We start from the raw sequence: 26,824 nt of genomic DNA, 5'->3' as shown, positions 1-26,824 counted from the left end.
ATGCATGTACTTTTTAAACTAAGAATTTTTTAATAAAATAGATTTTAAAAAACCGACTGTTTCATTCATATGCAAACTTATGCCATATTATTGATTGATCTATTAAAATAACTCAGGCTAATGAAGAATGCTTGCTTCAGCTATGCGACAGCCCTATTAAAAAAACCTCATGTGGCCTAATATGAGGTTAATGAGATGACTATCATGCTTGTGTGCAGCCGCCTTTATTCCAGGCATACCTTCCCCATAGACAGGACACTAGGTAAGGCAGAACCTCAAGCTGATCACCTACCCGATCTTAAATGCATCAACAAATTCAAAATGCCAGCTGAAATGAAAAGAATTGCTTGAGGGGGTTCTTCTTGTTGCCGCTGCTTGCTTAAAAAACAACAAAACTAATATTGAATGCAAGTACCGTTTCTATTCTCCATCTCTAAAATTAGGTAAACCACCATATGGTTGCTTCTTTGCAAAGCTATAATTTCCCCACCCCCCTCAAATGTTGACTGAGATTCTGGCAGTTCTTCTTTAAACATTAGGCCTAAAATATAAACAAACAACTCCAGCAATCATTCATTCGAAAGATCCTTTTTTATTATTTTTTCTCAAAACACAGCTCTCCATAATGAAAAGGAATAAACATGAACCAAGATTGCTGTAGTGCAACCTATAATCCTCTTGATGGAGGAATGGGGGGGGGGGGTGTCGGGGGGGGAGCGCCGCTGCCCCTGAAGAAGCAATGCTTGATTTCTGGCAGCTTTTTTGGAATTGGGCTGGCGCATAAGCAGCCATCGAGGGAGATCGCTGCGCTTCCTTGCCACCCCCACAACTCCAAACAATATACAAGGGAACAAATGTACGGCACAGCTACTCAACTAGGAAGTCTACGGGGATGTTCTTCCCCAAGCAACTGCGCACATGGTGAAAGGGAAGAGACAGAATCCTTTACATCTAGACAAGGGATCATTTGTAGAACGATTCTATCACATTTCTTAATAAAAACAATGGCTGGCATTCACTCTTGGGGGAGTGAGTAAGCACTCTGAGACACAGCCCCTGACACTGGGATGCCCAGCCTCCACTGAAAGGGATTTGGGTGTGGGTGTGTGGGTGGGTGTGTGGGTGGGTGTGTATGTTATAGAGCATACAGAGATGCATTGTGTGCTCCCAAGAGTATCTGCAACTTGCCCTCCCAGTGGGAATTTTCCTAGTTTTAAGTACCAGTAAATGGGTTAATTCAGCCCTTGGCTTACAGACAAATACAACAGTATCACTGAACCACTGAGCTGGAGGGGACCCTGAGGGTCATCTAGCCCAACCCGCTGCACTACAGGAACCGTTTGCCCAATGTGGGACTTGAACCAACGAAGCTGAGATTCAGAGTCTCATGGTCTGCCACCTGAGCTATGTATCCCTACCTGTAAGGTCAAACAAAAAGTGACGTGGAAGGTTCATAACTGGATCTTCCAACTTATTTCTGTTGACACTTAAAAGCAGATATGAGAGGGGATATAGACTGAGATTTTCCCCACTGGGATTTACTTTTCCCCGCTGTGCTCTTTCTCCAGTTTGCCTCCCTAAAATAGCTGTTAATTTGTGGGGTCTCGTCTCTATTCTTTCCACGCTTTTTAGTGGATGAAACTGGATCAGCTATGTGATTAAGTCACAAAGATTCTCAAAACTAAAATCCATTGTCAAATGAAAATTCTGGCAAATCAAGGAACACAACCAATTCCTACTGAGAGCTAGCTACATTATTTGGTTTTTTTATCACAAAATCAGCACATGGAGGTATCTTTCCCATACAGCAGTGAAAGATACCAGATAACCCTCTGGGATGATCATTAAATCAGTAAGAAAAAAGCAAGTCATGGCAATACTGCCACGTTTGCTTCCACCAAGATATTTCTCTCTCTCTCTCTCCTTTGCTCAAAGGTGATCACCATACTTCATTCCTTGTTCCTAATGATACCAGTGGGTGTGCTTTTGATGTTTTCTCCTAGTCAGAATGATATATGGCATTATTCACCCCACTAGTTGGCTTTCTAGCCTTGCAAACAAATATAAACATTAGGGGAAGAGAAGCAGCCACCTGTAAAATTGGTGAGAAAAACAAATACATGTCCTCCAACGCAGACCCAGACTGGCAATCTTGCAGCCCTTGGAATGCTAGAGGGGCTCGTGTACTCAAGGGTTGGGGTATGTGTCAATATCCGTGGGGGGAAACATTGCATCAAATGGATCGTGCCCGTGCACAGTCCTTGGGTTTATTTCTTGCATTTACAAAGTGCTACTTTGGTTTCACTGGCTGGTATTCTGGGAAACAGCAGGAAGATGGAAGGTTCTTTCTTACCCATCAGTCCCTTAGCATGGAAATAATAATATTTGGTGTGTAGTATGCTAAAAAGCTTTTACACAAGGGGAAGACAGAAGGCCATGATCCTTTTGCTGCAGATTCTAGAGGAGTCTGGTGCTGAAATCCGAAACACAAGAGCAACCTCAGTGTTGATTTTATACTCCACAGAATCTGCTACAGGATATGCTTCCCAATATCCCAGTTAAATAAAAGTACTTGTATTTAATTTGACAGTGGTTCTTAAGCACAGCTGCTTCTGGAAGAAGCCCCAAAGGTCCCCATGGGATTTTTTTCCAGAGTAAACTCTGTAGGATTGCACCCTTGGCGGATGTGAATCTAAACAATTTGACTTAAACTGGCCAGCGTGAAAGGGCGACAAAAGCCAACTTCTCTCTCTTTCTTTCACCACCTTTATTCTGGGGGGGGGGGGGAGAGACCCCAACCTAAAACAAAAGCCTATTATAAGATTTAGAACTACCAAAGAATAGGGAGGGGTAAGACTCAAACTTTACAGTATCATATCTGAAAGATGCACCTTCAGGTAGAACAAGGAAAGGGGAAAAAGGGGAACAAGGAAAGGGAAAAAAGACAAGCAATAACAATCATGGGCAACATAGACACATTTTGGGAGAATGTATTTATTTTCATGAAGCCTGCTTTCTAATGCTTTGGAAGGGTTAGAATTTTCTGTGCTTAAATCAAGAGTAGTGGGTTGAAGTAGAAACATTAAAGGAGCAAACTTCAAGCCACACACACTGGGGCTGCAAGAAGTGACAATTTTCCTGTTTCTTCTTACACTAGTGGTCAACAACAGCTTTTATCTGAATGCCTCAGCTGGATCAGAAGCATTCATCACATTTTTGTTGTTGTGGACCAACTGCAGATGCTATGTATTCCTAGTATACAATCTGAACTGGGACTGGTCTGCTATAAATGCCAACGCCAGTTCTTAGTCCCAATTCATTGTTGTCCCCAAAGCAATGAATAGAAACTGTTCTGTACACACGCAGGCATCTATGCTTCGTCTCCATTGCTTAGGCCATGTACGTATAGTAGTCGGCAGTCTTTTCTCCCTTTACCACATATAAGCATAGGGCAGGATAGCAACCTTCTTTGAGCAAAGACTTTCACTGGTGGCCTCTAGGGCTAGGTGATCTATTGGTACATTGCCCAAAAACAGTTTGAAGTCCATATTGTGATATTGGTTTCATAGTTCTTGACCTGGCAATATATCGTGAATGGTGTGTGTGTTATGAAAAATCACAATGTGGGAAAAACCGTGAAGCCAGCCAATGCCTCTACATAGCTCCATCCTTATTTCAGACACTGTGATATATCAGTATATTGCGATGTTTAACTGGTGATATATCACGAAGCTGAAAACAAGCTCCATCCTTATTTCAGATATCGTGATATGTCAAGTATATCACAATGTTCAGCTGGTGATATATTGCAATGTTGAAAACCAGATCTTGCTCAGCCCTATCTAGTGACCTCTGGGAATATGATTTGTTTGTATGATTCTTCTAACTCCATTTTTTATTTATATAGTAAAGACTTTCTCTGACTGAAATGCTTCAGACTGCAAGTGAGGAAGGGATTGCATGTGTGCTGCCTCAGGAGAAAAAAAAGAAGTTTCTTGCCCATAGGAAAAGAGCATAATGAGGAAGAAGGTTGGGATGAACCCATCTCTTGTTTCCTATATGTAGTAGGTGCTTTAATGCGACAGCAAAAAAGCAATCCTCCTTTACTTGCAACTTGAAAGAACTCAGTCCAAGGAAGGGGAAATTGCCATTTGATTCTGCTGAATGTATAAACTGGCCTTGGCCTAGTTCACTGTGATCTTTGCTAGAAAAATGGCTCCACTACTAGTCTAGACAGTCTGGAACTACCTTGCATCCTTTTGGCTGCTTTTCCCAACCACCCCCTTGCTTCTGTCTGCCAAGCTTTGGACTGACTCCTGCATTCTTGTCTTGACAACTGGATCTTGCACGCCTGCTGTAAATACTATGTACAAAAACTCCAACTGCCATCCTATGTGCTCTCCCAAGCCACCCTTTGCGTGGCGTGAAGAGTGAGTCCTCTACATTGCCAAACACTGTGGCTACCCCAGCTGTTTCTCTAGCACTTGGTGCAGATGTAAGCTCAGATTGGTGCTGCTTTTCTAGTAATATAGCAATGCTGTATTATTATTAATGCAATGCTACAGAAGCTGCCCACGTATATGTGCTCTGTCTCCTGGCTTGACAGGACTAGGTCTTTTATTAATGCCAGAAGAAACTAAGGGTTCCAGCATGGTGTTGTGGTTAGAGTGCTGAACTAGGACCTGAAAGAACAGGGTTCAAAACCCCGCTCAGCCATGAAGCACACTATGTGACCTTGGGCCTGTCACTGTCTCCCAGCCTAACATACCTCACAGGGTGATTGTCAAGATAAAATTAGGAAGGAGGAGAACCATGCAGGCTGCCTTGAATTCCCTGGAAAAAAAGCTATAAATATAACAATAAATAAATAAATAATGAATATAAAGTTGACAATAGCTTAAAATAAATGTTTTTGCAGTGAGCACTGATGAGAAATGGAATGTATCCTAAATAAATGAATTTTCTCCAAGCAGAAAAGTATATGTTGATTATCAGAGGACGAAGGAAGTTTAGCAAACTCACATTATTTAAGAAATGGGTGATGCACTGGAGTGAAGCAATGCTACACAGAAAGATGTTCTGCTTGTTTTGTTTATTTTTGCAAGATGTCTGCCTATCATTGTCCTGGAAACGATACAATAATCTGAAAGCAAAACAGGATGTAAATATCTCTGGCAACTGACTAGAAGCATTACTTCAAAAAAGATTAAACCATTACAAGATTACAGCACTGTCCTTCATAGGACTATACATATTTGCTTTTAGAAAGTTGTGTTTCATCATTGGCACAACACACCTCACTTTATCAGTGACGCAAACCTACATTCACACTGCCTCCTTTCCATAGCTGTACTTCTCAAGTGTCTGCATTTAAGAGCCCTCTCTGAAAAATGTGAATACCTAACACAGCACACAGAGAGCAGGTCATACCAAAACTCAGCCACAGGTAGGATTGTGAGTAAACCACAATTATGTGTAAGCTGAAGAGAGACCAAGGACTGTTGCATGGTGGTCATCTTCCTACCAACTTCATGTTTCATTTAGAATGAACATGAAAATAAGCTTCTAGCCCTTCTAGTTGGTGAGCAGTGTTTGAAATCAGCCTGGCGCCAGACACGTTTTGCTATGGGCTGGCAGGTCCAACTGCGACTACATGGAGATTTCTGGGTGCCAGCTTGGCAGCCACAGTTTAAAAACCTCTTCCTTAGTCCATCGTTAATATCGTTTCCATTTCTACTGTGTGGGTTTCTCCTTCCTGCACTGGGACAAGTGAATTGTTGTAAGAGCAAGCTACAGTCAAGCAATGTAGCTGAGATCATAGAATCATAGAATTGTAGCGTTGGAAGGGACCCTGAGGGTGATTTAGTCGAACCCCCCAGTGAATAGACATTCCATTGTGCTGACTGCAACCTAGATTCAAGATGCCATTTGGCGCTCAGCTTATATACCTGAATTTCTAACACTGTAGAGATCTCAGAAGAGAGGAAGGCAGTACCTGCCTGTCCTTGCATCAGATATCACTGCTTTCTACCTCCCTCTAGATCACTGTTCTACTAAGTATAATATCTAGTGCTGAGCATCAGCACCACAGTGGTGACTTCTGCAGAAACGGCTATCTCCCCAAGATCACTGCAGCCTTGATCAACAGCAGTCCATTTGCAGACTAGCCACAGGAACTTTGAGATGGCTGTGGGATGTCCTTACTCAATATCCTAAGAACAGAGTGCAAGCTCCATAGAAAAGGAAATGTTTTGAATACAGAAGTTCTCAGGTTCAATCCCTGTCACCTTCAGTTAAAAGGGGATTTTCATTGTTGAGCGTGCTCCCTCTTACGTGAATGTAGGGTTACTCTCAAGATTAACACTGGTCTAGGTGAGAGCTAGGAAAGAAGTCTGGTTGGTGAGAGACATACCACCACCACCTGCCATGGTGGGACAGACCTTCTTTGGGGCAATTCTGGAGGTCTGTTTTGTTGATAAATTGCTACTGGACTGCATTGGGTTGCAATGTTTTGCTTTTAATAACTGGCATAGTATTCCTCTTTTTAACAGCTGCTACATATTACTTTAAAAACACCTGGGTGTTGGTGTTATATAGCTCCTGATGTTCTTATTCTTCCCCTTTATGAGAAGCACATGCATTTTAACAAGCTTAGGGAGGGCAACGTGGGCCTCCCAATCATCAGCATTCTCGGTAGGGGCGATAAGGTTGTTGTGGAACACAGATGGGCCCATTAAGGGAAATGGGGATATTTTATTTTATTTAAACTTCAAGGCTACCCTTCATCTGGAAAGATTCCTGGGTGGTTTACAAGGAATTAATAAAGCATAATTAAAACCATGAAACAAAGCAACCGTTTAAAATAATGCAATACAAAATGGGCAAATAACAGCAGCAAACATAATACACCCATACACCCAGGGCTTCCACAATCTAAACGATTCCACAAAGGGCCAGGATGAACAGGTATGTTCTGACTCAGTGTTGGAAGCACCAACTGCACCTCCAGTGGAAGAGAATTCCACATTTGGGACACCACTGCAGAGAAAGATCTTCCTAAAGGGTGTATCCCTCTTCTCTTATGATGTTTGGATTGACAGAGCTCCATGCTGCATTTTATTCTGCCTTGGAAACAATGTATGAACAATTCTGGCTTATGCATGGACAGTCCAAAACACTGTGGATGGTTTGTAACACTGTTGAGATGCTCAGTCCCCACTGTCCTCAGGCAATTGTTCATCTACTTAACCAAATCAACCTTTGTATTTAATTTACCTTGTGCTGCACTACACACTGACCTCATTCTTTCTATTTTTGACTTCATCCTTGTTGTCTCCTGAGTTAGCCTTCGGTTTCTCATTCCCCCTGGTTGCAGTACACAACAGCTGTTGTTGATTTCTGCTGCAAATGCTCCAAAGATATGTTTTGCAAAACAGACGGTAGCATTACGTATGGTCTGTTAGCATTTTTAAACTGTGCCTACAATGGATACTGTTGTCCCCTTCATGCAGTAGAACCACCAGTAGTTTTTCATTCACTTTATTCCGAAAAAAAAGGTGGCTAAGCTACCACATCAGTACCTCCAGATAAGCAAGTCCACTTGGAACCATTCTAACCATTGGAACCATTTAGTGAAGGACCAGCCAGCTGAGATCAGTGATGTGCAAGCAAGATTTCAGGTTCCATCCTTGACATATGATGAAAAATCTCACAAAGATGTAGTCCAAAATATCTGGAAGGCACCAGGTTGGCAAAGGCTATGCTATACACATGTTTTCTGCAAATTATGATGTGTAAGCACACACCACAAATCAGAGGGAAACAAGAGATAGTTAGAAACACTGAAATGCAGAGGATTTAATGTGGATGCTTTGTAAAAAGTGAGAGAACAAAAGGCTGAAATTCCACCGGGGGGGGGGGGGGGACAGGATTGAAACATGTTCTGTGACAACCAGAGCCTTTGAGGCTGGGGGAGAAGTGGCTGGCTCCATGCTCTCTTTCTTCTACATTGCATTTCCTAATGGTACTGTGAACGATGGGTATCTCTCTTTGGTCCCTCCAAGCTTCCAAAAGAGACACAGCCATCTTTTTTGCCTCAGTACTTCCCGGTTCTCTAGGTCTCAAGGCTCATCAGTCCCATGTCCCTTCTAAGGGTCATTGTGCACATGCCCCAACCAAGTACACCACTGATGCAGGAAAAGGACAGTGGGGAACGCAGAAAGAAATTTAAAATGAACATATTCCCGAATGAAGACAGAGTAAGCACACATTCATGCACCATTAGGTTATTGAAGCCGGCCCAATCTCAGTAAAAAGCTAGCCATAATGGTCAAAGAAACTCTACGGAAAAAAATAGTTATGTCTTGATATAAAACATGATAAAAGCAATAATAAGATCTTCCCTGGTTATAAAACCAATTTAAAGTAAAAGGCCTGTGACAAATGGAGCCTATGTACATGCAGGCATTTATGATTTAAAGCACAACTGGCCAAAGACTTTGTACTAGTGAAACCTACACCAATTTTATAATTATCTTCAGTGGGACATGAATGCAATGCACTAGGCATAAATCACATTTTACCGGTAATTGCATAGCCACCTCATCTTTTCTGCACGTTCTGTTGATACATTAACTCCCTGCTGCCAACTTCTTGCTGTTCATATATCAAAGCCTTCCCCTTGTCCTTGTCCCCACCCCTGTACTCCATTTAGTTCATGTAGCAATCTACTTCCCTGCTTTCTGTGCCTGTGGACAGCTAGCATCCCCAGGTGGTCTCCCATCAAGACAAAGGTCGGGATGGAGCCTGCTTAGTTTCTAAGATCAGATCCATAAATGTATCTCTGAAATTGCCAATTTCTTAGGAGTTATTGGCCAATGCAGCTCCTGTTTGTAGTCAGCACAAATTATGACAGCCCTGTACATGAGTAGAATTTACGTCTGACTCCTTAGCAATGGTATCTCGTAAGGAATCAAAATTTGCAGAGGGGGCCTTATTGGTTAACCCTCTTCTTTGCAGCACACAGACATACATTTTCCCTCCTTTCCATATCCAACCGTTAAATCAGGGGTGGGAACACTCTGCAGCTGGAGGGTTACATTCCCTTGTGGGGAATCTTCCAAAGGTCATATGCTAGCGGTGGGTGGGGTGAGAGGTGAAAAGGAGGCAAGACAACATATGTGAATTTGACATGTACACTGTGCTATGTTCCAGTCACACAAAAGTGTGTTTCTGAAAGCACACATGCACACACCTCCATCCAGGCAAGCTAGACATTATCATAGTTCAAGGACACATTCCAGCCAGGGGGTGGTGAGGGGTGTGGACTAGGAAGGACGTGGGGCTTGTGGAGCGCTCCAGGGGTCGGAGAGAGAAGCTACCATCTAGTGGACCTACACAGAAATATTGATTGCCCTCAAGTCATAGGAAAGGTATCACAGATTTCAACAGCATCCCAGTTTCTGATTTCTTCTAACTGGTAGGTGCTCTTCTACCATTTTCAGATTATTGTTCTGAAGACCCCCCTCAGCCTACAATCCAAGAACTTTTTGGATTGCCAAAATAGTAGCATCCAAATAACGTTTTTCCATATATTCTAGGTCTTGTATTTAAGAAGCCTTGGAGGGTTCTAGTTATGCACTCTTTAGAAACCTGTCAGAATTAGGCTGTATAAACCAACAGAATACTATTTAAAAAGTCAAAACAACTGAATGAAGACCGCACCTGCCTGTTGGCAAGATGGCCTAAGATACCAATAGCATGAAACACTTATTGCTTATGCGTATTTCTGTCCTATGGGCTCTCTCTCTCTCTCTCTCTCTCTCTCTCACACACACACACACACACATTCTGGTTTCCTATAAATCTGATCAAATCTTGCGCAAACATTTTGATACATTGTATATATTCTTTTAGATGCAGTGATTATTTATTAATTCAGTTTAATAATGTTTTTGAAATCACTTGTATCTGACCTTTCAGGCCTTTCTCTAAAGCGGCTCACAAGAAGACGGAAAGAAAACATGACAACATCCAGTCAAACCTAGTCCAGAACAAAATTAGCCAAAACGCAAGAATAGAGATCAAACATTCAAACCAGATTAAAAGCCAAGCAAAATACAACAAAGTCTCAGCAACTCACTTAAAAGCTTAAAAGGGAGCCAATCTAATCTCTCATGGAAGGGAGTTCCACAAATGAAAAGTTTCTCCTAACATTTCGTTGAAACTTGCTTCAGTGCAATTTCCACCTGTTTCCTGTGCTCTGGAGCAACATATTCTGCAGAACAGCCCTTCCGACATCCAAACGCCCCTGTCACATCCCCCTTTAATCTTCTCCACACCAACCACACCCAACTCTTTCAACTGTTCCTCAAAGGACTTAATTTTCACACTCCTAGCCATCTTGGACACCTTCCTCCGGACATGCAGGAATGACATGATCAATGTAATGTCTGTACATTACAATGTCTTACAATGTGGAACTCAGAACACCATACTTCAGATGCAGTACAGAACAGAGTGAAACTATTACTTTTCATAATCTGCTCCCATTAATGCAGCTTAATACTGCATTAGCTTTTTATCGCTCACATTGTGTCACTAGCCCATGTTCAGTTTATGATCAGCTAAGTCACCTAGATGCCTTTCATGTGTACTGCTGTCATGCCTTGCAGCATCCTATATCCTATATCCTATATCCCCAATCCTATATTGAAGATTTTGATTCCTGGTTCCAAAAGGCAGGATTTAACATTTACCTCTATGCAGCATTTGCTATAGCATTTCCTCTGTGTAAGGAAAAAGAAAGCACAAAATAGCACAGGCATGTGGGTTTAGAAGCATAGCTTTAGACTACGGTCTAGTTCTCATTAAGCTAGTAAACCTATGTCTGACTTACACCTCTTAATTGCAAGTATGCCTCAATATTTCTACTTGCAAGAGAGAAAGGCCCAAAGAGGTAACAAGGCAAAGAAAAATTAGTAAGAAAAATTGGAAGGAGATAAGCTATTAGTGTGAAACAAGCCCTTGTTGATGCATGCTTTCTGTGTGCTTATACTTTGGTGTATCTTCTACATAAGGCATTTTTGGTGGATGTTGAGTTTTGGTTCCCTTCATTCACTAGGAGAAAAATAGTTGTCAGTTCTAAGGTGGTAAAACAGGAAGACTCAAGACAAACCTGTTCATCGTACTGTTCTCATGAAACAATTACACTCTGAGAGATTAACCAAGAGCTTATTTGTTATTAGTACAAGGACAAGGGCCTATATAATTTGCTCCCTGTCCTAGAACAAAACAGCTATTGTACCGACTGGCAATTATTCGGAGGACTGTGATCAATTACACTGCAAACTGTTTCTGGTGTTTAATTGGGTTCTTAACCATTTAAACTATTAGATTTCATCTTTAGGCAAGTCACTTTAATCAAGGTGGAATTGTTTTCTAGCTATTACGGCTCAGAAATGCAGCCTTCATCCTCAGTACTTCTCCCCTGGGATAACTAGTAGATTGTATAATTCAGGTTTTGTAAAATGTTCCAAGATATGGTCAGATTTGTTCTTGTGTTGAAGGATCTCTCACAAAAGCAAGCAGGTAGGTAGTTTGGCCTTCTTAGTACTCTCCGACCCTTCACAGAAATTAATGTCAGCCTGTGTAGATTCACTCCCAGAAATCAGTTTTAACAGTTGAGCAGAAGTTAAAAGCAAATTAGTTTTCCATTTTGCTGAACATGCTAACAATTTTTGTTTAATTCACAAAAACATGAAGTCACTTGCACGTAGAAAGGAGTCACTGGGAAGACATATGCAGAACCTCACACTCCATTTTAGTAGGACAGATTTATTCTCAGGCAGGCATACAGAACTCTACGAAACACTGTTAAATAATCAGAAACAACATATTTTTTATTAAAAAAAAAAGTGTGAGCAAAACCAATCCTTCAAAAATCTTCACATGAACACCAATTGTAGGACCTCTTCTCCAAGCTACAAGTAATTCCAAGCCAAGTAATTTGCTCTCTGGTGGTCACTCTCAGCATTCTTCTCCAGCGTAGCCCCTAACACTACTTTCTTATACATCCCAAATCCAAACAATAACCTTTTCATTCTGCCTCCCCACTCAATCTCTCCCAAACAACCATGATTCCAACTCACTTGTACTCTCTGGCTTGTATCCAACCAAGTTTTACTCAGAGTTGGGCGGTTTGGCTGGTGCCTTCATCATACACTTTTAAGCACCAGGCGTTCCTCTTCAACCATGCCTTTGGCTAATTAACATCCGCTACCCTTTTAAACGTGTTGTGGGATGGGAGAGTATCGGTTTGTTTTTGCTCTTATTTTTATTATGCATTTTATGGTTTTATAGTGTACTTTTATGTTGTGAACAGCCCTGAGATCTACAGGATGAAAGGTGGTATACAATTAATTGATTATGGACCAAAAATAGTCATGTTCATTAATTTCAATGGTCCTATGATGAGTAGGGCTAGCATTGGATACAACCCCCTGTCTTATTCTCTAGATTCCCCATGGCTTTTTCATTCCAAGCAATGCTCAATTCTACTTTTAGAATTGTACTAGAATCCCTGTGTATTCATCTCAGCCCTAAACAGAAGAGCAGACTAAAGCCACAACTTGTTAGAATCTCAGCAATGAGGGGGATGGGACTGGGGACTGCTCTTTAATTAGTTGAAATTGCCTGCCACTGTTTGGCCAATTCCTCTAATACACATATTGAAAATGCAATTATATTATTTGGTTTTATGATTACGTTGTACGCCACTCTCGGTATTTTTAGAAGTACAGGCGGCTTTCTCCAACCTCGTATCTCCCAGATGTTTTTGGCTACACTTTCCATCATTGCCATCATCTGCCATGCTGTCTGAGGCTGATGGGAGTTGTAGTGCAAAACCTCTGGAGGTCCCCAGGTTGGGGAAGGCTGAACTAGGAGAAGCACTTCTGCTGATGCAAGGCACAGCCCCTGATTTCCACCAGTTCCTCCTACCTAACAGCCCCCTATAAGCTTCTCCTGAGCTTTGGGTGGCCTTCTGTAACAGCGTGGGACAGAGAAATCAACTGGATGTCATTTTTATGACATCATTCTGTACTGAATTCATTACAACCCTTTGCACATACAAGACATTCCTCTATACATCATTATTTCCACTTTGTAAATGGAAATTGGAAGCTGAGGGATAATGGACTTGGATAATGGACTTGATAAAGCCACCCAATGGCCTGGTTTGCACATAACACTAAGATATAGTTAACATTAATCAAGCTTTATAAACCAACAACAATTTACGAACATGGTTTATCTGTGGTTAAGAAACTATGGTTTAGCTGCTGGGCTGGGTTCTGGCAATCAAATTAAAGTACGGTATAAGTGCTATGCGCAAACCAGGTGTGTTCATGGATGAGCTGTGATTTGATGCCTGGTCTCTTACGTTAAACTCCCATGGTAAATTTCTATATATCAATCAAGATTGCCCCTGATCAAAATCTAAAACAGTACTTTTATCGCCATTTTGGACCTTGCTTTAAATCAAGCTCATAAAAGCTTTTAAACCAAGTTAGGGTTAGCATAAGTCTGCTTTAGAATGAAGCATTCTCTCACAAAATACAACAAAAGACTATGCTTCATTCCACACATTTTTATATTGGTACGTGTGTGCCATTTTTAAAGAGATTTTTGGATTGCCCGTAAGAATAAGCCATTTTCCAGTTTCAGGCTCTAACCATTATTTAAATTTAATTACCTTGCAGTAGTGGTTTTGTTTTGTTTTTTAAGAAAAAGCACCGCCACAGCTGCACTGTGGAGGCTGTCATATTCAATTGCTTATGGCTCTATGAGTCATTTAAGAGGTCTCTGTTCCAGGCATTCTATGTAATCTGTTATCAGAGGGTCTTCCCTAGAATTGGAGAGGAGCATGATTGAGGCAGGTTTCTACAAGTGGCTTTTATTGGAATGCTTTCCATTATAATTCTACTATACTATAAAGTATTCAGCAGCATTTAATTTCCACCTGCATTTTACAAACAGATTCAAAGGGACACTATGCCCACATTTTCCTGCAATTATAGCCATTATGATTTTTTACAGCATAAGAACAGAAAAATATAACTAATACAAGCAGGCAGTAATAAATTAAATACAAAAACAAAACCAATAGGATCAAAAAGCAAACAAAACAGTTGCAGAATCAGTCCTCATATCTTGGAACATGAGTTTCACTGCACAAAGGCTTCATTCTCAAAAGACCTGGTACAACAATAGTACTTTTGTTTGCCTCCAGAAAATAAAATAAAAACAAGGAAGTGCTTATGCCCTGGGGGATGAGCAGTACTAGAGTAGCACATTAGCAGATTTTAAAAGTTCACACACCAGAATGGTGCTGACAGCAGAAACCCTATATTCCGATGTAGATGTTCCCAATATGCCATCTCCAATCAACTTCTATGGAAGTTTGCAACACAAAAACATCCTGTCTCTGGCATGCCCACTGTATCCCCAGTTCCTTACATATACACATTGGATTTCATACCTGTACACAGCCTACATTTTATGATGTATACTTTGGTCCCTATATATTCTTATGCAAACATGTTGTCCAATGTGCAGGTGTCAGGAGAGCTCAGGAGGATAGCAGTGGGAGGGCACAGGCCTCACCGTGCACCATTCCTGATCAAACTTTGGCATGCATCTTACATTTCCTTTTTTATTTGGAACCTGTTTGGTCTTGCTCTAAAGGTAAGCCCAGGCATAGCAAATTTAGTGCCCTGCAGGTGTTGTTTGACTCCAGCTCCCTTTGTCCCTGACCACTGGCCATGTTATCCGGGGCTGAAGGGAGTTGGGGTCCAACAATATCTGGAGAAGGTAGAGACCATGTGGGCTACATCTGCTTTCTCTTCTAAGACAACCAATGCATACATTACAGCAAGGCATTACCAATGATAAAAATTACGGCAAGGCATTACCGATAATAAACTTTAATCCATCACAGTTATTTACTGAAGCAGGCGGGGCGATGGCAAGCAGCAATTCCATTTATTTTCCTAAGGCTTTTCTGTAATCTACCTATTTGGCACAAATGCCCTTTTATCAAAACAAACCACTGTGTTCACCTTTCTAAACTGAAACTTAAGAGCTTGGCATTTACTCACCTCACTGTTGTGGCCCCTTAAATTGAAGTTGATGCGTTGCGGAGTGTTCCGGTCTCTTCTACAATGGCTGGAGGTGAACGTAACACCCACAACTCCTCTGCCATTGCCCGTCGCCAGCCAGCCTTCCTCATAATATCGCCTGCGGCAGACAGGCTTTTCCTTCTCACTTTTAGGAACCCTGCCTTTCCAAGAGAGGCAGAGGATGTTGGAATCACTACAGAGAACAGGCCCATGTTCCACTGCGGCATACATGCTTTGCTATATATTTCCCTTTTGGCATAAGAAAGTACTATGTCTAGTGCAGAAAATGTAAATCTGACGCTTCTGTTTTATTGATAAGTTCAAGAGTTTCGACAGATCAGAATACGAAGTGGGGAGGAGAGAGAAGGTCAGTTTTTATAAATATCCACCAAATGCATAGTGAAAAATTTCTCTATAAAAGATGACGACAGTCGGCTAAGAAAACGTAATGCTTAAAAAAACCAAAACAAAACCAGGTTCATTTTGATTTGGAGTCATTGGAGTGAGGGTACACTTATCCTTTGGAGAAACAGCTACTGCAGAAGAGGCGTTCAAGGAAACGGCAAGCCGTCTTTTTGCTCAATTGGATATAATCATCGTACAGCCTGAGATTTCCAGTATAGCATGATGCGATTCCAGAGACAAAGGTTTGCAGATGTGTGGGTTTCAAGTAACTTAAGGCTTTAAAAATATTTCCTTCAGTTGGATTTTCACACGTTCATAAATATCGGACATTCATCTTTCCTCAAAGCCACCCTCTGGCAGATCTTCCCCGTCAGATGAAATTTCCGCTGCTAAAGCTGAAATAGATTGCATAAAGGGGTGGGGGGAAAGGCACACAGACCGTGCGAGACCGAACACCAGAGTTCTGGGCAGTTACCAATGTGCCAAGTCAGGTGGGAAAGCCCTTTCTGAACTCAACTGCTCACTGTTCAACCCAGCAGTCTCTGCAATCCAAAGGCTGCCCCATTTCCTTTGCGGCTTCCCCACCACCTCCAATGGAGTCCCTGTTTATCACACTGCCTTGCCTGCTTCCTCACAACTCACAGCCACATGCAGGCATGAAAAGAAAAGCCCCTTTGCACTTAGCTGTCGTTGTGTTCTTGTTGTTCCTTAAACACTCTGAACCTTTTAAGCTTCTCAAACAAAGACATTCACCTCATGTAAACTCCAATCGTTTGGGCTGTTTTTATTTTATTTTATGCCTTTGTCTTTTCCCTTTTTTCCACTAGGAGAGAATTGTAGGACTCGCTTTTCATCCTCTTGTTAAAAGAAGTGCCAGAGCTGATAGCACATCAAGTACCGGTAAGCGATTATTTGCAGATCCTGATGGATTCAAGAAGGCCAATTAGAAATAGTCTGGGGAGCCGCACAGAAAATCCAACTTCCCTTTCCTTCTACGGTTTCCCATCATGCCTCCTCTGCACATCCAATAGGTTCCTTCCTTATTGATATTTCTCCAGAGTGCAGATTCATAATTTTAACACATTTGCAGCTGTAGAATGCGTTTAAAAAGTGTTCCAAATGCTTTGAGTAATATTTATTATCAAATATTTGTACCATGATACAAGGAACCCAAATAAGAACTGCATTAACAGTAATCAGGAGAAGAAAAAGCAGCAAACTGAGCTGCAAAACTCAGTACAGGATGATAAAGTCTGTGAAGCTCAATCCCTAGATCTGTCCCACTACTCCTAAACTTGCCTGCTTCCACTCATCAGCACACGATTACTTGTCACAACTTAACAGGCAGACATATGAAAACCCCACTGCATCGATCAGAGTCCAGTGCAGAAAAGCACCAGAGATTTGCGCATTATTCCGCTTTCAGGGATGCCAACATCAACCTCCCCTCCACTCAGACTGTTTTATTTATTTCATAGAGGTATTTGTGTAATTTGCTCTGTGCAGAGGGTGTTTTTCTTATGCTGCTTCTTGGAAGGGTTTTTTCCCCACTTGCCACAGACCGTATGGCAAACTGACCACTAGTAGCAGATGGCATTCCATGGGATTTTGGTCTTTGTGCTGTCAGGTCGCTCCATCTGGTGCTTGAATTAATTTTCATCCATGGCAAAAACTCTCCAAAGTATGCAACTGCCAGTCTGTGGGTTTGCAGAAATGTGTTTGTATATATGTGTGTGTGTATGTGTATGCATACATACAGTATGTACAGGCACTCCCTCAACTTGGCAATTTGGGCTGCATCTGGTGCCGCAGTTTGGCTATGGCAGTCTAGCAAGCCATCTGTCACTTATTTGAGTTGGGACTCCTTGGGTGCTTCCAATTCTGTAAAATAAAAAATAAAGAATTATATATACACACATGTACCGAAATAGCAGGACTGTACAACTGTGCACATTGAAACTGAGGGTGCCAAATGAGATGGCAGTTCTTGTTCAGTATCATGTACTGACAGTATACTCTCGTTTTACAACTTTGGTGTGAAAAATATTTCAAAACATTTTTTAAAAAATTAAATCACATAACATGCAGGACCTGAAAGTGACACAATAGGTTTTAAATAAAAGTAGGAAAGGTGGGTGGGTAGGGTAGCAGAGTGGGGAACATACATTATAGCGACCACAGATTCCAAAATGATGAATGAAACTTATCAGCAAGTCTGTAAACTGAGAGACAGTGTAGAGTGTTGGACTAAATCCTGGAAGACCAGAGTTCAAGTCCCTGGACTCAGCCATGAAGCACACTGAGATGGTCACTGCCTCTTAGCCTAATGTACTTCACAGGGTTGTGAGAATATCATCAGGAGATGACACGGAGAACCATCTACTCCACCTTGAACTCCATGGATGAAAGGAGGGATATAAACGCAATAAAACAAAACAAAATAAAACAAAGAGGAATAAACGGGTTGTCAAGCCTCCACAAATGAGTCTTTTGGTTAGCACAAAGCAAAACAGGAAGAGGAGATAATTATTTCTTCAGCTATTATTCCTCGGATAAGAAGCTTCAATTCTTGGGATTCCTTCGACAAAATATTTCTCAGCAACTGCTACTTAACACAAGACTCAGCGTTAGCTCCAAAAGATTAAAAGGTCCTTTTCTGTTTGACTTTAAACATTTGATTCTCAGAAATATGAATAAACTGCTCTTCAGTCACACCATTACTTACTCACGCTGTCCAGGGTTGTTGTTGTTTTTTTTTTTTAATTATTATTATTACTACCACTACTACTACAGTAAATGAATTTGCTCAAATATGCCTGGTATTAAAAAAGAGGGCACTATAATCCCCTATCTAATACTCAGTATGTTCAAAGGAGCTTTAGTGACTTACCAAGTACAAAAATGGGAGAGAAATAGAGAGCAGAGAAAGAGCAACATAATAATGTTCTGCATTTGGAGATGGAAAAATTCATCCCTGGGTGTATCAGTGTTATCAATTTTTAATATGTTAAACTGAGAATATATACCAATCACATCCCGTCTCATTCTATTTAAATCTGTGGTTCTCCAAATATGGAACTGGGATTTCCTAAGAAGAAGAGAAGCAGTTGCTATGTAAGGCCCAAGCTGCTCCCTGATGCAATCTATACTGTCTTAATTGGAACCAGAATAACAGTGTCATGTCAATGTTGTGGACAAAATAAGTTGACTGACAGTGCAATAATCTAATAGTGCTAGCTCATGTTCTTTGCTCCCTTGTGCACCGTCTCCTCTAGCATCCTGATGTTAGCATCCTGATTTTCTAGCAGATACCTATCATATCACAGAACTGTGAAGTTGGAAGGACCCAAAGGGTCTAGTCCAATCCCCTGCAGCATCAGGTATGCTATTTTCAGTCCAGAGATATAAATACATCAATAATCTTTCTACTAGTCAACTACTAGCTAATCAGCCCTTATTTTACTTTGCCTTAATTGCTTTTGATCATGGCTAGTTACACTGTGCAGCATCCAGCTCATCCCATGTACTTATTCACTGATATTTTATATTTTCCGAGTTTGCTGGACTACTGATCTCATTTACAAACACAGTAGCTGCCACTGCTGACTTTTTCTGAAAATAATTATCTGATTTCTATCGTTGTTGTTGTTATTAAATTTACAAACACAACAGAAATACTAAAACCAATGATAATAAACATTGTTGTGGTAAATGCAGGATTCTCCCAAACTTGAATACCACACAGTTTTTAAAATGTTAAAAACAATGTTTTAAAATGTTAAAAACAAAGAACAGGTCTTTGCTACATGGTTGAAACATAAATATTTCCCAATTTTAAACATAGGGAGCTAACTGATGTATACCTAATTCAGCCACTTATCCATCTAGCTCAGTATTGTCAACACCGGCACTCCAGAATTTCAAGCTGTGGCCTCTCCCACTCCCAGCCCTAACTGGGGATGCTGGATGGAATCAGTACTACCCTACAGATTGTTCAAAACAGACCATTTTAATCTCATAGATTGTGCTTTACAAACTTCTAGGTAAAACAGCCCTCCTCTCTCCCTCCATCTTTTTCTTCTTAGCTTCTAACCGAAAAGAACAATTATTCTCTGCCAATCTTGGCAGAGCAGAGAAGCTTCTTTACAGCCAATAAACATTAATCCCCCCCCCTTTGAGTGGTGTTTTTTATCCAATAGAAATTAAGTATTCTCAATCCCTTCTGCTGTTCCATCTCCTCTTTATCCTCATTAAGTGGTCCACCAACCCTCAGAATTTTTCAAGGGACCCAATAGTGGGGGGGGGGGGAGAGTTTGGAAACTACTTATCTAGCTCAATCAATAATTCAAATTTACTAGAAAAGCAGACAACATTTATTTTGAATTAGAATATATACTGCATGCATACTAAAACTGTACACAACATTTTTTGTAAATTAAAAAATAAAATAGAAATAATTTTAAAAGCAAAATTAATGCTTACTCTTTTTCATTCAAATGCTAAGAGCCAAGATGCTCCTGGAGGTAGAATTCTGGAGTAGAGATCTAGTTTCAAATACATGCCAGGTCATGAATTCTCCAAGTGGACTTGAACAAGCCACCAGTTGTCAGGATTCCACTTGTAAAATATGAGTAACAGTGACCTAACTTAAAAGTTTGTTGTGACAAAGTCGCAAGTGGGGATTTAAAGTTCTCCCACCATCAAGCAACACATGATGAACTGGACACTCCACTGATATTGCTAGACTTGCCTACTCAAACGCATCACCCACTGAGTTCACTGGGGCTTACTCACAGGTAAGGAGGTATGGGATTGCAGCAGAAATGTTTTGTAACACTCACAGAATCGTCATACAAGATACACTGGATTCTTTGGAGTTTGTGCATGCATGCTTGCCAGTGTAGTCACAGGAGAACTGAACATCAAGACTGCCGCTTTTGATGAAGCCAGTAGCAGCTCTTAAAAGTTCCCTGTTGCTTTGTTCTCTGCCTAGAAAGGTGGCTAGGTATAGGTGTCCTAGTTTGATACTTAATGCTCTAGATTATTTTTTAGAGTGCGCAGATGACCAATGATAAAGCTCAGAACCCCTCCTCCCCAATGCAAAAGTGAGCACTTGTGACTTTTTGCAAAAGTGCTCTGAAACAGGTTTCTTCCCATTTCATTCCTCCTGCCAAGTGAAAAGCTGGCAAAAGGACTTACAGGCCTAGTTTCTGGTACTACACAAGACCCCACGGTGCTTACAAATGATCAACAGCTGGCTGGCACTGTGCAGAGGAACCCCACACAGTCACTTTCTCTCATCGACTATCAATCTCATGACTGCTATCTGCTAGAGAGTCACAGCTTTGGCCTTATCTATGGGAGAAAAGAAAAATGTTAAAAACTGGATACAGTATATATTCTGTCATTTATTTTTGTATTTATTATATTTAGTGGTTTCCAATTAATACCTTTTACCAGCCAAAGCCAACCAAACTGTTAGAGGAGAAGACCTAGCATGTTCCTGATTTATCCCCTTGTACTCACTACAGAACACACATTTCTAAGCTGCCAGTAGTGTGTGCAAGGGAATACTTCAGGTGAAATCCACATACCTTTGAAATCGAAAGCAGAAGCTCATAATGCATCTGGAATCTGCTCTGAAATTGTTCACAGCAGGCAAAAATACCTGGGATTCAATAGATTTAGGTAAATATATTTAGACCGTAAATTTTAACATATTTATTAGAAAGACAGTTCCGTTTAAATAAATGGGACCTTCCCCCAAATGTAAGGCTTGTATGTTAGAAATTTCCACTGGACAGCACCCAATAGGCATCCTTCAGCACAACTCTTGCAATACATGATGTCCAACAGCTAATACCATACTCAAAGGTATTCTTCCACTTAGTTTTGCTTGTATGTTCATTAGTGAATTCTTAATGTTAATTAGTGAATTCTTTTTTATTTTATTATTTAATAAATTTCTATACCACCCCTCATCTGAAGATCACAGGAAAAGTTTAGAATATAAAAATGCAACAAAAGCAATACCCTCCCACAGTTTAAAAGGCCACAGAGTGTTTAATTAGCCAAGGGTCTTGGAGAAGAGGACTGTTTTTGCTTAGTGCCTAAAGATATCTGGTGCTTAAAGAGTGGCTGGGAAAACCCAGCCAAATGGGTAGGGTATAAATAAAGTTGTTGTTGTTGTTAAGCAAAGTGCATCAGGCAAGCCTCCCTGGGAAGAGGGGAGCCACTGCAGAAAAGGCCTGTTCTCATATTGCCACCCTCTGGACCTCTCATGCAGTGGGTACATGAAGAAGGGCCTCAGAGGATGATTGCAGAGTCCGCAAAACATTACTTCCATCCCTTCTCCAGACCCACCTTCACTTTCCTCCTTTCACCTCCCCTTTTTCACCAGGGCCAGCTCTTAAGCAACTGTTTGTCCATTTTGGTCTCCAGGGTAAAAGAGAACCCCCTTTTTCTGGATGTCTGTGCAGGCAAATAAAGGTTTCTGTATACTTTTAGGCTCATTAAGAGGCTTCTCCTCAGCAACAGCCTATGGGTGGCAATGTATATTACTGTGAAGGCAGATGTGAAGAAACTAGATTTTAAATAATGACATGTGGCCATGTCAGCTGCAGGTAATCAGTTCCTAATTTTAGAATACCAACCCTGTTGACATCCACTTTGCTGATTAAAACCTTCTAATCAGCCCCCCTGGCCTATATGACCTGATAGGAGATGGCTGATTTTGCTTATTAACATTCCAGGAGCCTTCTCCTGTTTCTCCAAGCCCACATTTCATATAAATGCAAGTACTGAGGACTTCTGGAGGCTTCAAAATAAACAAAGATGCTCTGATAACATGAAGAATATTACATCTGATACAATCATCCTTATGAGGATTTTCTGTGACTACATGGCGGTATCTCACCCACACATTAAAAAAAATAAAAAATGAGGTGATAGCTTGGTTGTACAAGAAGAAAGCTGCTATGCCCCTCCCTGCACATGGCCTTCAAATAAATAATAAATAAAAAGTACCAAATATTTGGTAACAATGTCATCACAAACAATATCCTGTTGGTACCACAGTCCATCGAGCAAACATGATACTAATTTATGAACTAGGTCAGGAATATCATGTCCCCCTCCCCTGTTCCCCATACAAGATATACATTGCACACTCAGAAAATAGAATATCTCCATGACAAAGGTGCTCCTCTCAGGGAAACTGGCCATACCATGTACAACATGAGGGGAAATGTGCATTTATTGCATTAAAAGAAAGTAAAGAAAAAGATCCTTAAATATTATTTGCACAGCGCTTTACACAGAGAAGACGTTAAAAACCCGTCCTTCAACAGGGAAGGATATTCAATTTATAACACTTTAGGGCCAGTAAAAAGAAGATACTTTCCAATTATAGTACATGAAACCAGCAGTATTTCCTACACAGAAGAATCTGAAAGCAAAAGCGTAAGCAAAATATTCAATTTTCTGGTTACACAGAACAAGGCAGAATTTCCTCAGCAGAAATAGTCTTATACTGTAAGATCTCTTTTTACAAAATGAATAATGCTTTTGCCTACATTGCACAGAAATAATGCATGGAAGTGAATATACTACCTAGCTTTTGGACTTGGCAGATCTGGACTTGGCAAGCATGCATAGCTACAATCACACTGCACACAGAAAAGCCCCACTAGTGCGGCATTTAAAACCAGTAAAGTATTATGGATGATACAACTCCACAACCAAGCACTGTACACTGAGTGCTCTCTCCACAAGACTGTCCACTTCTGAGAATGCTTTTTGTTGTAAACTGTCCCGTGACTCTTGGATGAAGGGCAGTATATAAATTAAATAAAATAAAAATAAATAGTACTATTCCAGAGTCTTTCCCAATGCCTCCTACTTCTAATCAAGAGGCTCTGAGAAAATCTGAGGTTCCCAAAGACAAGTGGGAGGAGAGGAGAGGGAAGAATCTATGCATTATCTCCCACTCAATCAGTTGTGGAAGTCTACAAAAGCAAAGGCATTTATGTGCTTTTCCTTTGACTAGTCTTCCTCAAAGACTAGAGGAAAGGAAGCAAAATTTGTGATCCTACTTTTAAAAGTTGCTTTCTCTTCTCTCTCTCTCTCCCGCCCCCCCGCCCGCCAAAGCAACTGGAGCTTCCAAGTACAGTGGTACCTCTGGTTATGAACTTAATTTGTTCCAGAGGTCCATTCTTAACCTGAAACCGTTCTTAACCTGAGGTACCACTTTAGCTAATGGGGTCTCCCCCTGCTGCCGTGCGATTTCTGTTCTCATCCTGAGGTAAAGTTCTTAACCCGAGGTACTACTTTCGGGTTAGCGGAGTCTGTAACCTGAAGTGTTTGTAACCCGAGGTGTTTGTAACCCAAGGTACCACTGTAAATGCTGCTTGCTTCCAGGGAACATGCACCATCGCAATTTACTTTGAATGTATCAGTTTAGGGCCCCCTTGGCTATCTAAATTTGTTTTTGGATGGGTAAATCTTTGTATGATCTAATTTAGTATGGAATACATAGAGTTCAAACTGCAGGTTTGTTTTAGTATAATACTGTAACATATTGTTGAGGAGTGCTCTTTTTATGAGGAACTTGGGATTTGATCAGCTTGAATAAGAAGCTGATAATGCTACATACAGCTTGGTTTGGTTGCTTTAACTGGGTTTCATCCATTAGAGGAAACAAATTGAAAAACCAATTTCACCTCAACACATCTTGTACAGAGACACAAAATATGCCCAATTGTTTAACCAGTATTCCATGTTGTTCCAAGCTGCCTGATTTATTTGGGCAATTTCCTTCTGAATTAATAACATGTGTTATTTATATCAATTTATGACACATGCAAAGAGATGTGAAGCGCATAATGGATTAAAAAAGAAAAGGGGGAAACTACCAGCAAGGTTTAATACCATCTTGTACATCAAGCTCTTGAGCTGTGAAATCGTGATTAAGATTTAAGGCAAAGTACTTTCTGAGGCCTCAAAGTGACAAACAACAAAGAACTGAGAGCCATGGCCATATCACAGCTGCATTTCAAGTCTTGGTTAATAGTCATGTAGCCAGTTGGTGAACATTATGCTCTGCATTTCACACAGCTGATGTTGATTGGGCAGATGCTAGGTGGATAAATTTTACTATACCTGTGTATGTTAATGGGGTATTTGAGCAGGCTTCATTGTACCTGCTACTTACTATACAAATGATTTTTTCATGATTCTGTCCATCAGAATGAGGAGCAGGTCAGATTTTTTTGTCTAAGAAAAGGAAACTGAACAAGGCCAATATTTCAGACCTGAGTTGTGTAATCAGGACAGCTGTAGCCCAGATGCCTTTGTAGCCTGTGAAAGCTCAGAGATCTTGCCATCATCATATCTTTACAGGGCAGTGACCAAATCAATTGTTGTTGTTTAGTCGTTTAGTCGTGTCCGACTCTTTGTGACCCCATGGACCAGAGCACGCCAGGCCACGCCAGGTGTGGATCAATTAATTAAATCAATTAACAAAGACAAAAACTACCTATTCGAATAGGACCATCAGAGTTATTTGAATGACTATCACAAGTTATTTCCTTTCCTTTCCTTAATATATGACGAAGATAGGGCACCTTCAGTTTATAAGCCATGTGGACTCTGCTCTTCAGTGTTCCCCAGCTGGCCAGGATATATAAAAAAAAAGTAGGCAGGACCACACCATGTATGTGAGAAACCTAGAGCAGCCTTATTATATACAATGGCTATCGGGACCGGAATCCGTTCAGATGCAATGCCAGCACTGGAGATATGTAGCTATATCAGGGTAGAGGATAAAGGCGTTGCTATTAATTCTAGGATAAACAATGACTTTTGCAATGGTCAAATAAAGGTTAAAGGCTTCTCCATCTTCATTGCTAAAGATAAAGGCCTAGTTGCTTGATATTCTTGACTTTACTTTTCCTCTTTAGAAATTTAAGCACCTGGTAAACCACAACAGACGGTTAATAAGCTGTGCAGCCTTTTGCAACATCTCCAACCTTCAAAACCTTGTTGCAGAAGTGACAGGGGAGAATGCACAAGCAGAGGTGCTTCCAAGCAACAGCTGATGTTTTTTAACACTACGGTAGCACTAATCCAGGCTTCCTCAACCTCGGCCCTCCAGATGTTTTTGGCCCAGAAGTCCCATGAGCCCTAGCTAGCAGGACCAGTGGTCAAGGATGATGGGAATTGTAGTCCCAAAACATCTGGAGGGCCGAGGTTGAGGAAGCCTGCACTAATCCCAGTCCTGTTCAGTGCTAATTGTGCATTACTTAGTCCCCATGTAAATGTAATCTGTCCATAATTAAAAGAAAGAGTGGGAGTCTGATCTGGACTAAAACTACAGCAGAGTTACAGCCTGGACTGTTTGTCTTGCCTTGGTAATGGACTGGATGAGGGACAGTAAACTGAAGCTCAATCCAGATAAGACTGAGGCACTGTTAGTGGATCATTCCCTAGGCTGGATGGGTGAAAGATTGCCTGCTCTTGAGGGGGTCACATGTCCTCTTAAGGAGCAAGTACGTAGCTTGGGGGTGCTTCTGGATCAACTACTGTTACTTGAAGCCCAGGTTACCTCAGTGGCGGGAGTGCCTTCTGCCAGCTTCAACTGGTGGCCCAACTACACCCCTATTTGGACAGGGATAGCCTAACTTCTGTGGCTTGTGCTCTGGTAACATCTAGGTTGAATTACTGTAATGCGTTATACATGGGGCTGCCTCTGAAGACAGTTCAGAAACTTCAGCTGGTGCAAATCCTGGCACAACTGCACTGGCTGCCAATTAGTTTCTGGGCCCAATTCAAAGTGCTGGTGTTGCACTTAACAGAGCTCATAACTTCAATACCTTAAGGATTGCCACTCCCCATACAAACCAACCTGGACTCTGCACTTGTCATCTGAGGCTCTTCTCTATGTGTCCGCTCCGAGAGGTTCAGAGGGTGGCAACAAGAGGATGGGCCTCTTCTGTGGTGGCTCCCCAATTGTGGAATGCTCTCAGCAGAGATGCTCATCTGGCACCATCATTACATGTCAGATGCCAGGCAAAAACACTGTTGTTTACCTATGGCTATTAAATAATCTATGTCCTATGTAAGTGTGGGGGAGAGGACGGTTATGATTATTATTTTACTGTTAGGCTGTCTGTCAGCATGCATTTTGCTATGTTTTTACCATTGATGTTTTGTAATGTGTTTCTAATGTTGTACACTGCCCT

At 41.1% G+C, this 26,824-nt stretch overlaps 1 protein-coding gene across 5 annotated transcripts in view; it reads right to left on the bottom strand.

The window, feature by feature from the left end:
- The window catches only part of TULP4 (TUB like protein 4), a 96,560-nt gene that overhangs the window by 51,791 nt on the left and 17,945 nt on the right, over positions 1-26,824 (bottom strand). For 3 of the 5 annotated variants that reach the window (XR_014546157.1, XM_083605791.1, XM_083605793.1), the window contains exon 2: positions 15,159-17,465. Coding sequence is in view for 4 of the 5 variants with exons in the window: in XM_083605791.1 (XP_083461917.1) it covers positions 15,159-15,410 (252 nt within the window). In the remaining variant the exon portion in view is untranslated. Of the gene's footprint in view, positions 1-15,158; positions 17,466-20,825; positions 20,846-21,178; positions 21,253-26,824 lie in introns of those variants that run through there. The other 2 variants (XM_083605792.1, XM_083605794.1) reach the window with 2 other exon arrangements.

This window comes from Podarcis filfolensis, assembly GCF_964270895.1.
Source record: "Podarcis filfolensis genome assembly, chromosome: 3".
In the NCBI taxonomy this organism is placed as follows: Eukaryota; Metazoa; Chordata; class Lepidosauria; order Squamata; family Lacertidae; genus Podarcis; species Podarcis filfolensis.
Note: the sequence above shows the minus strand (reverse complement) of the source record. Positions and strands in the feature narration are given on the sequence as shown.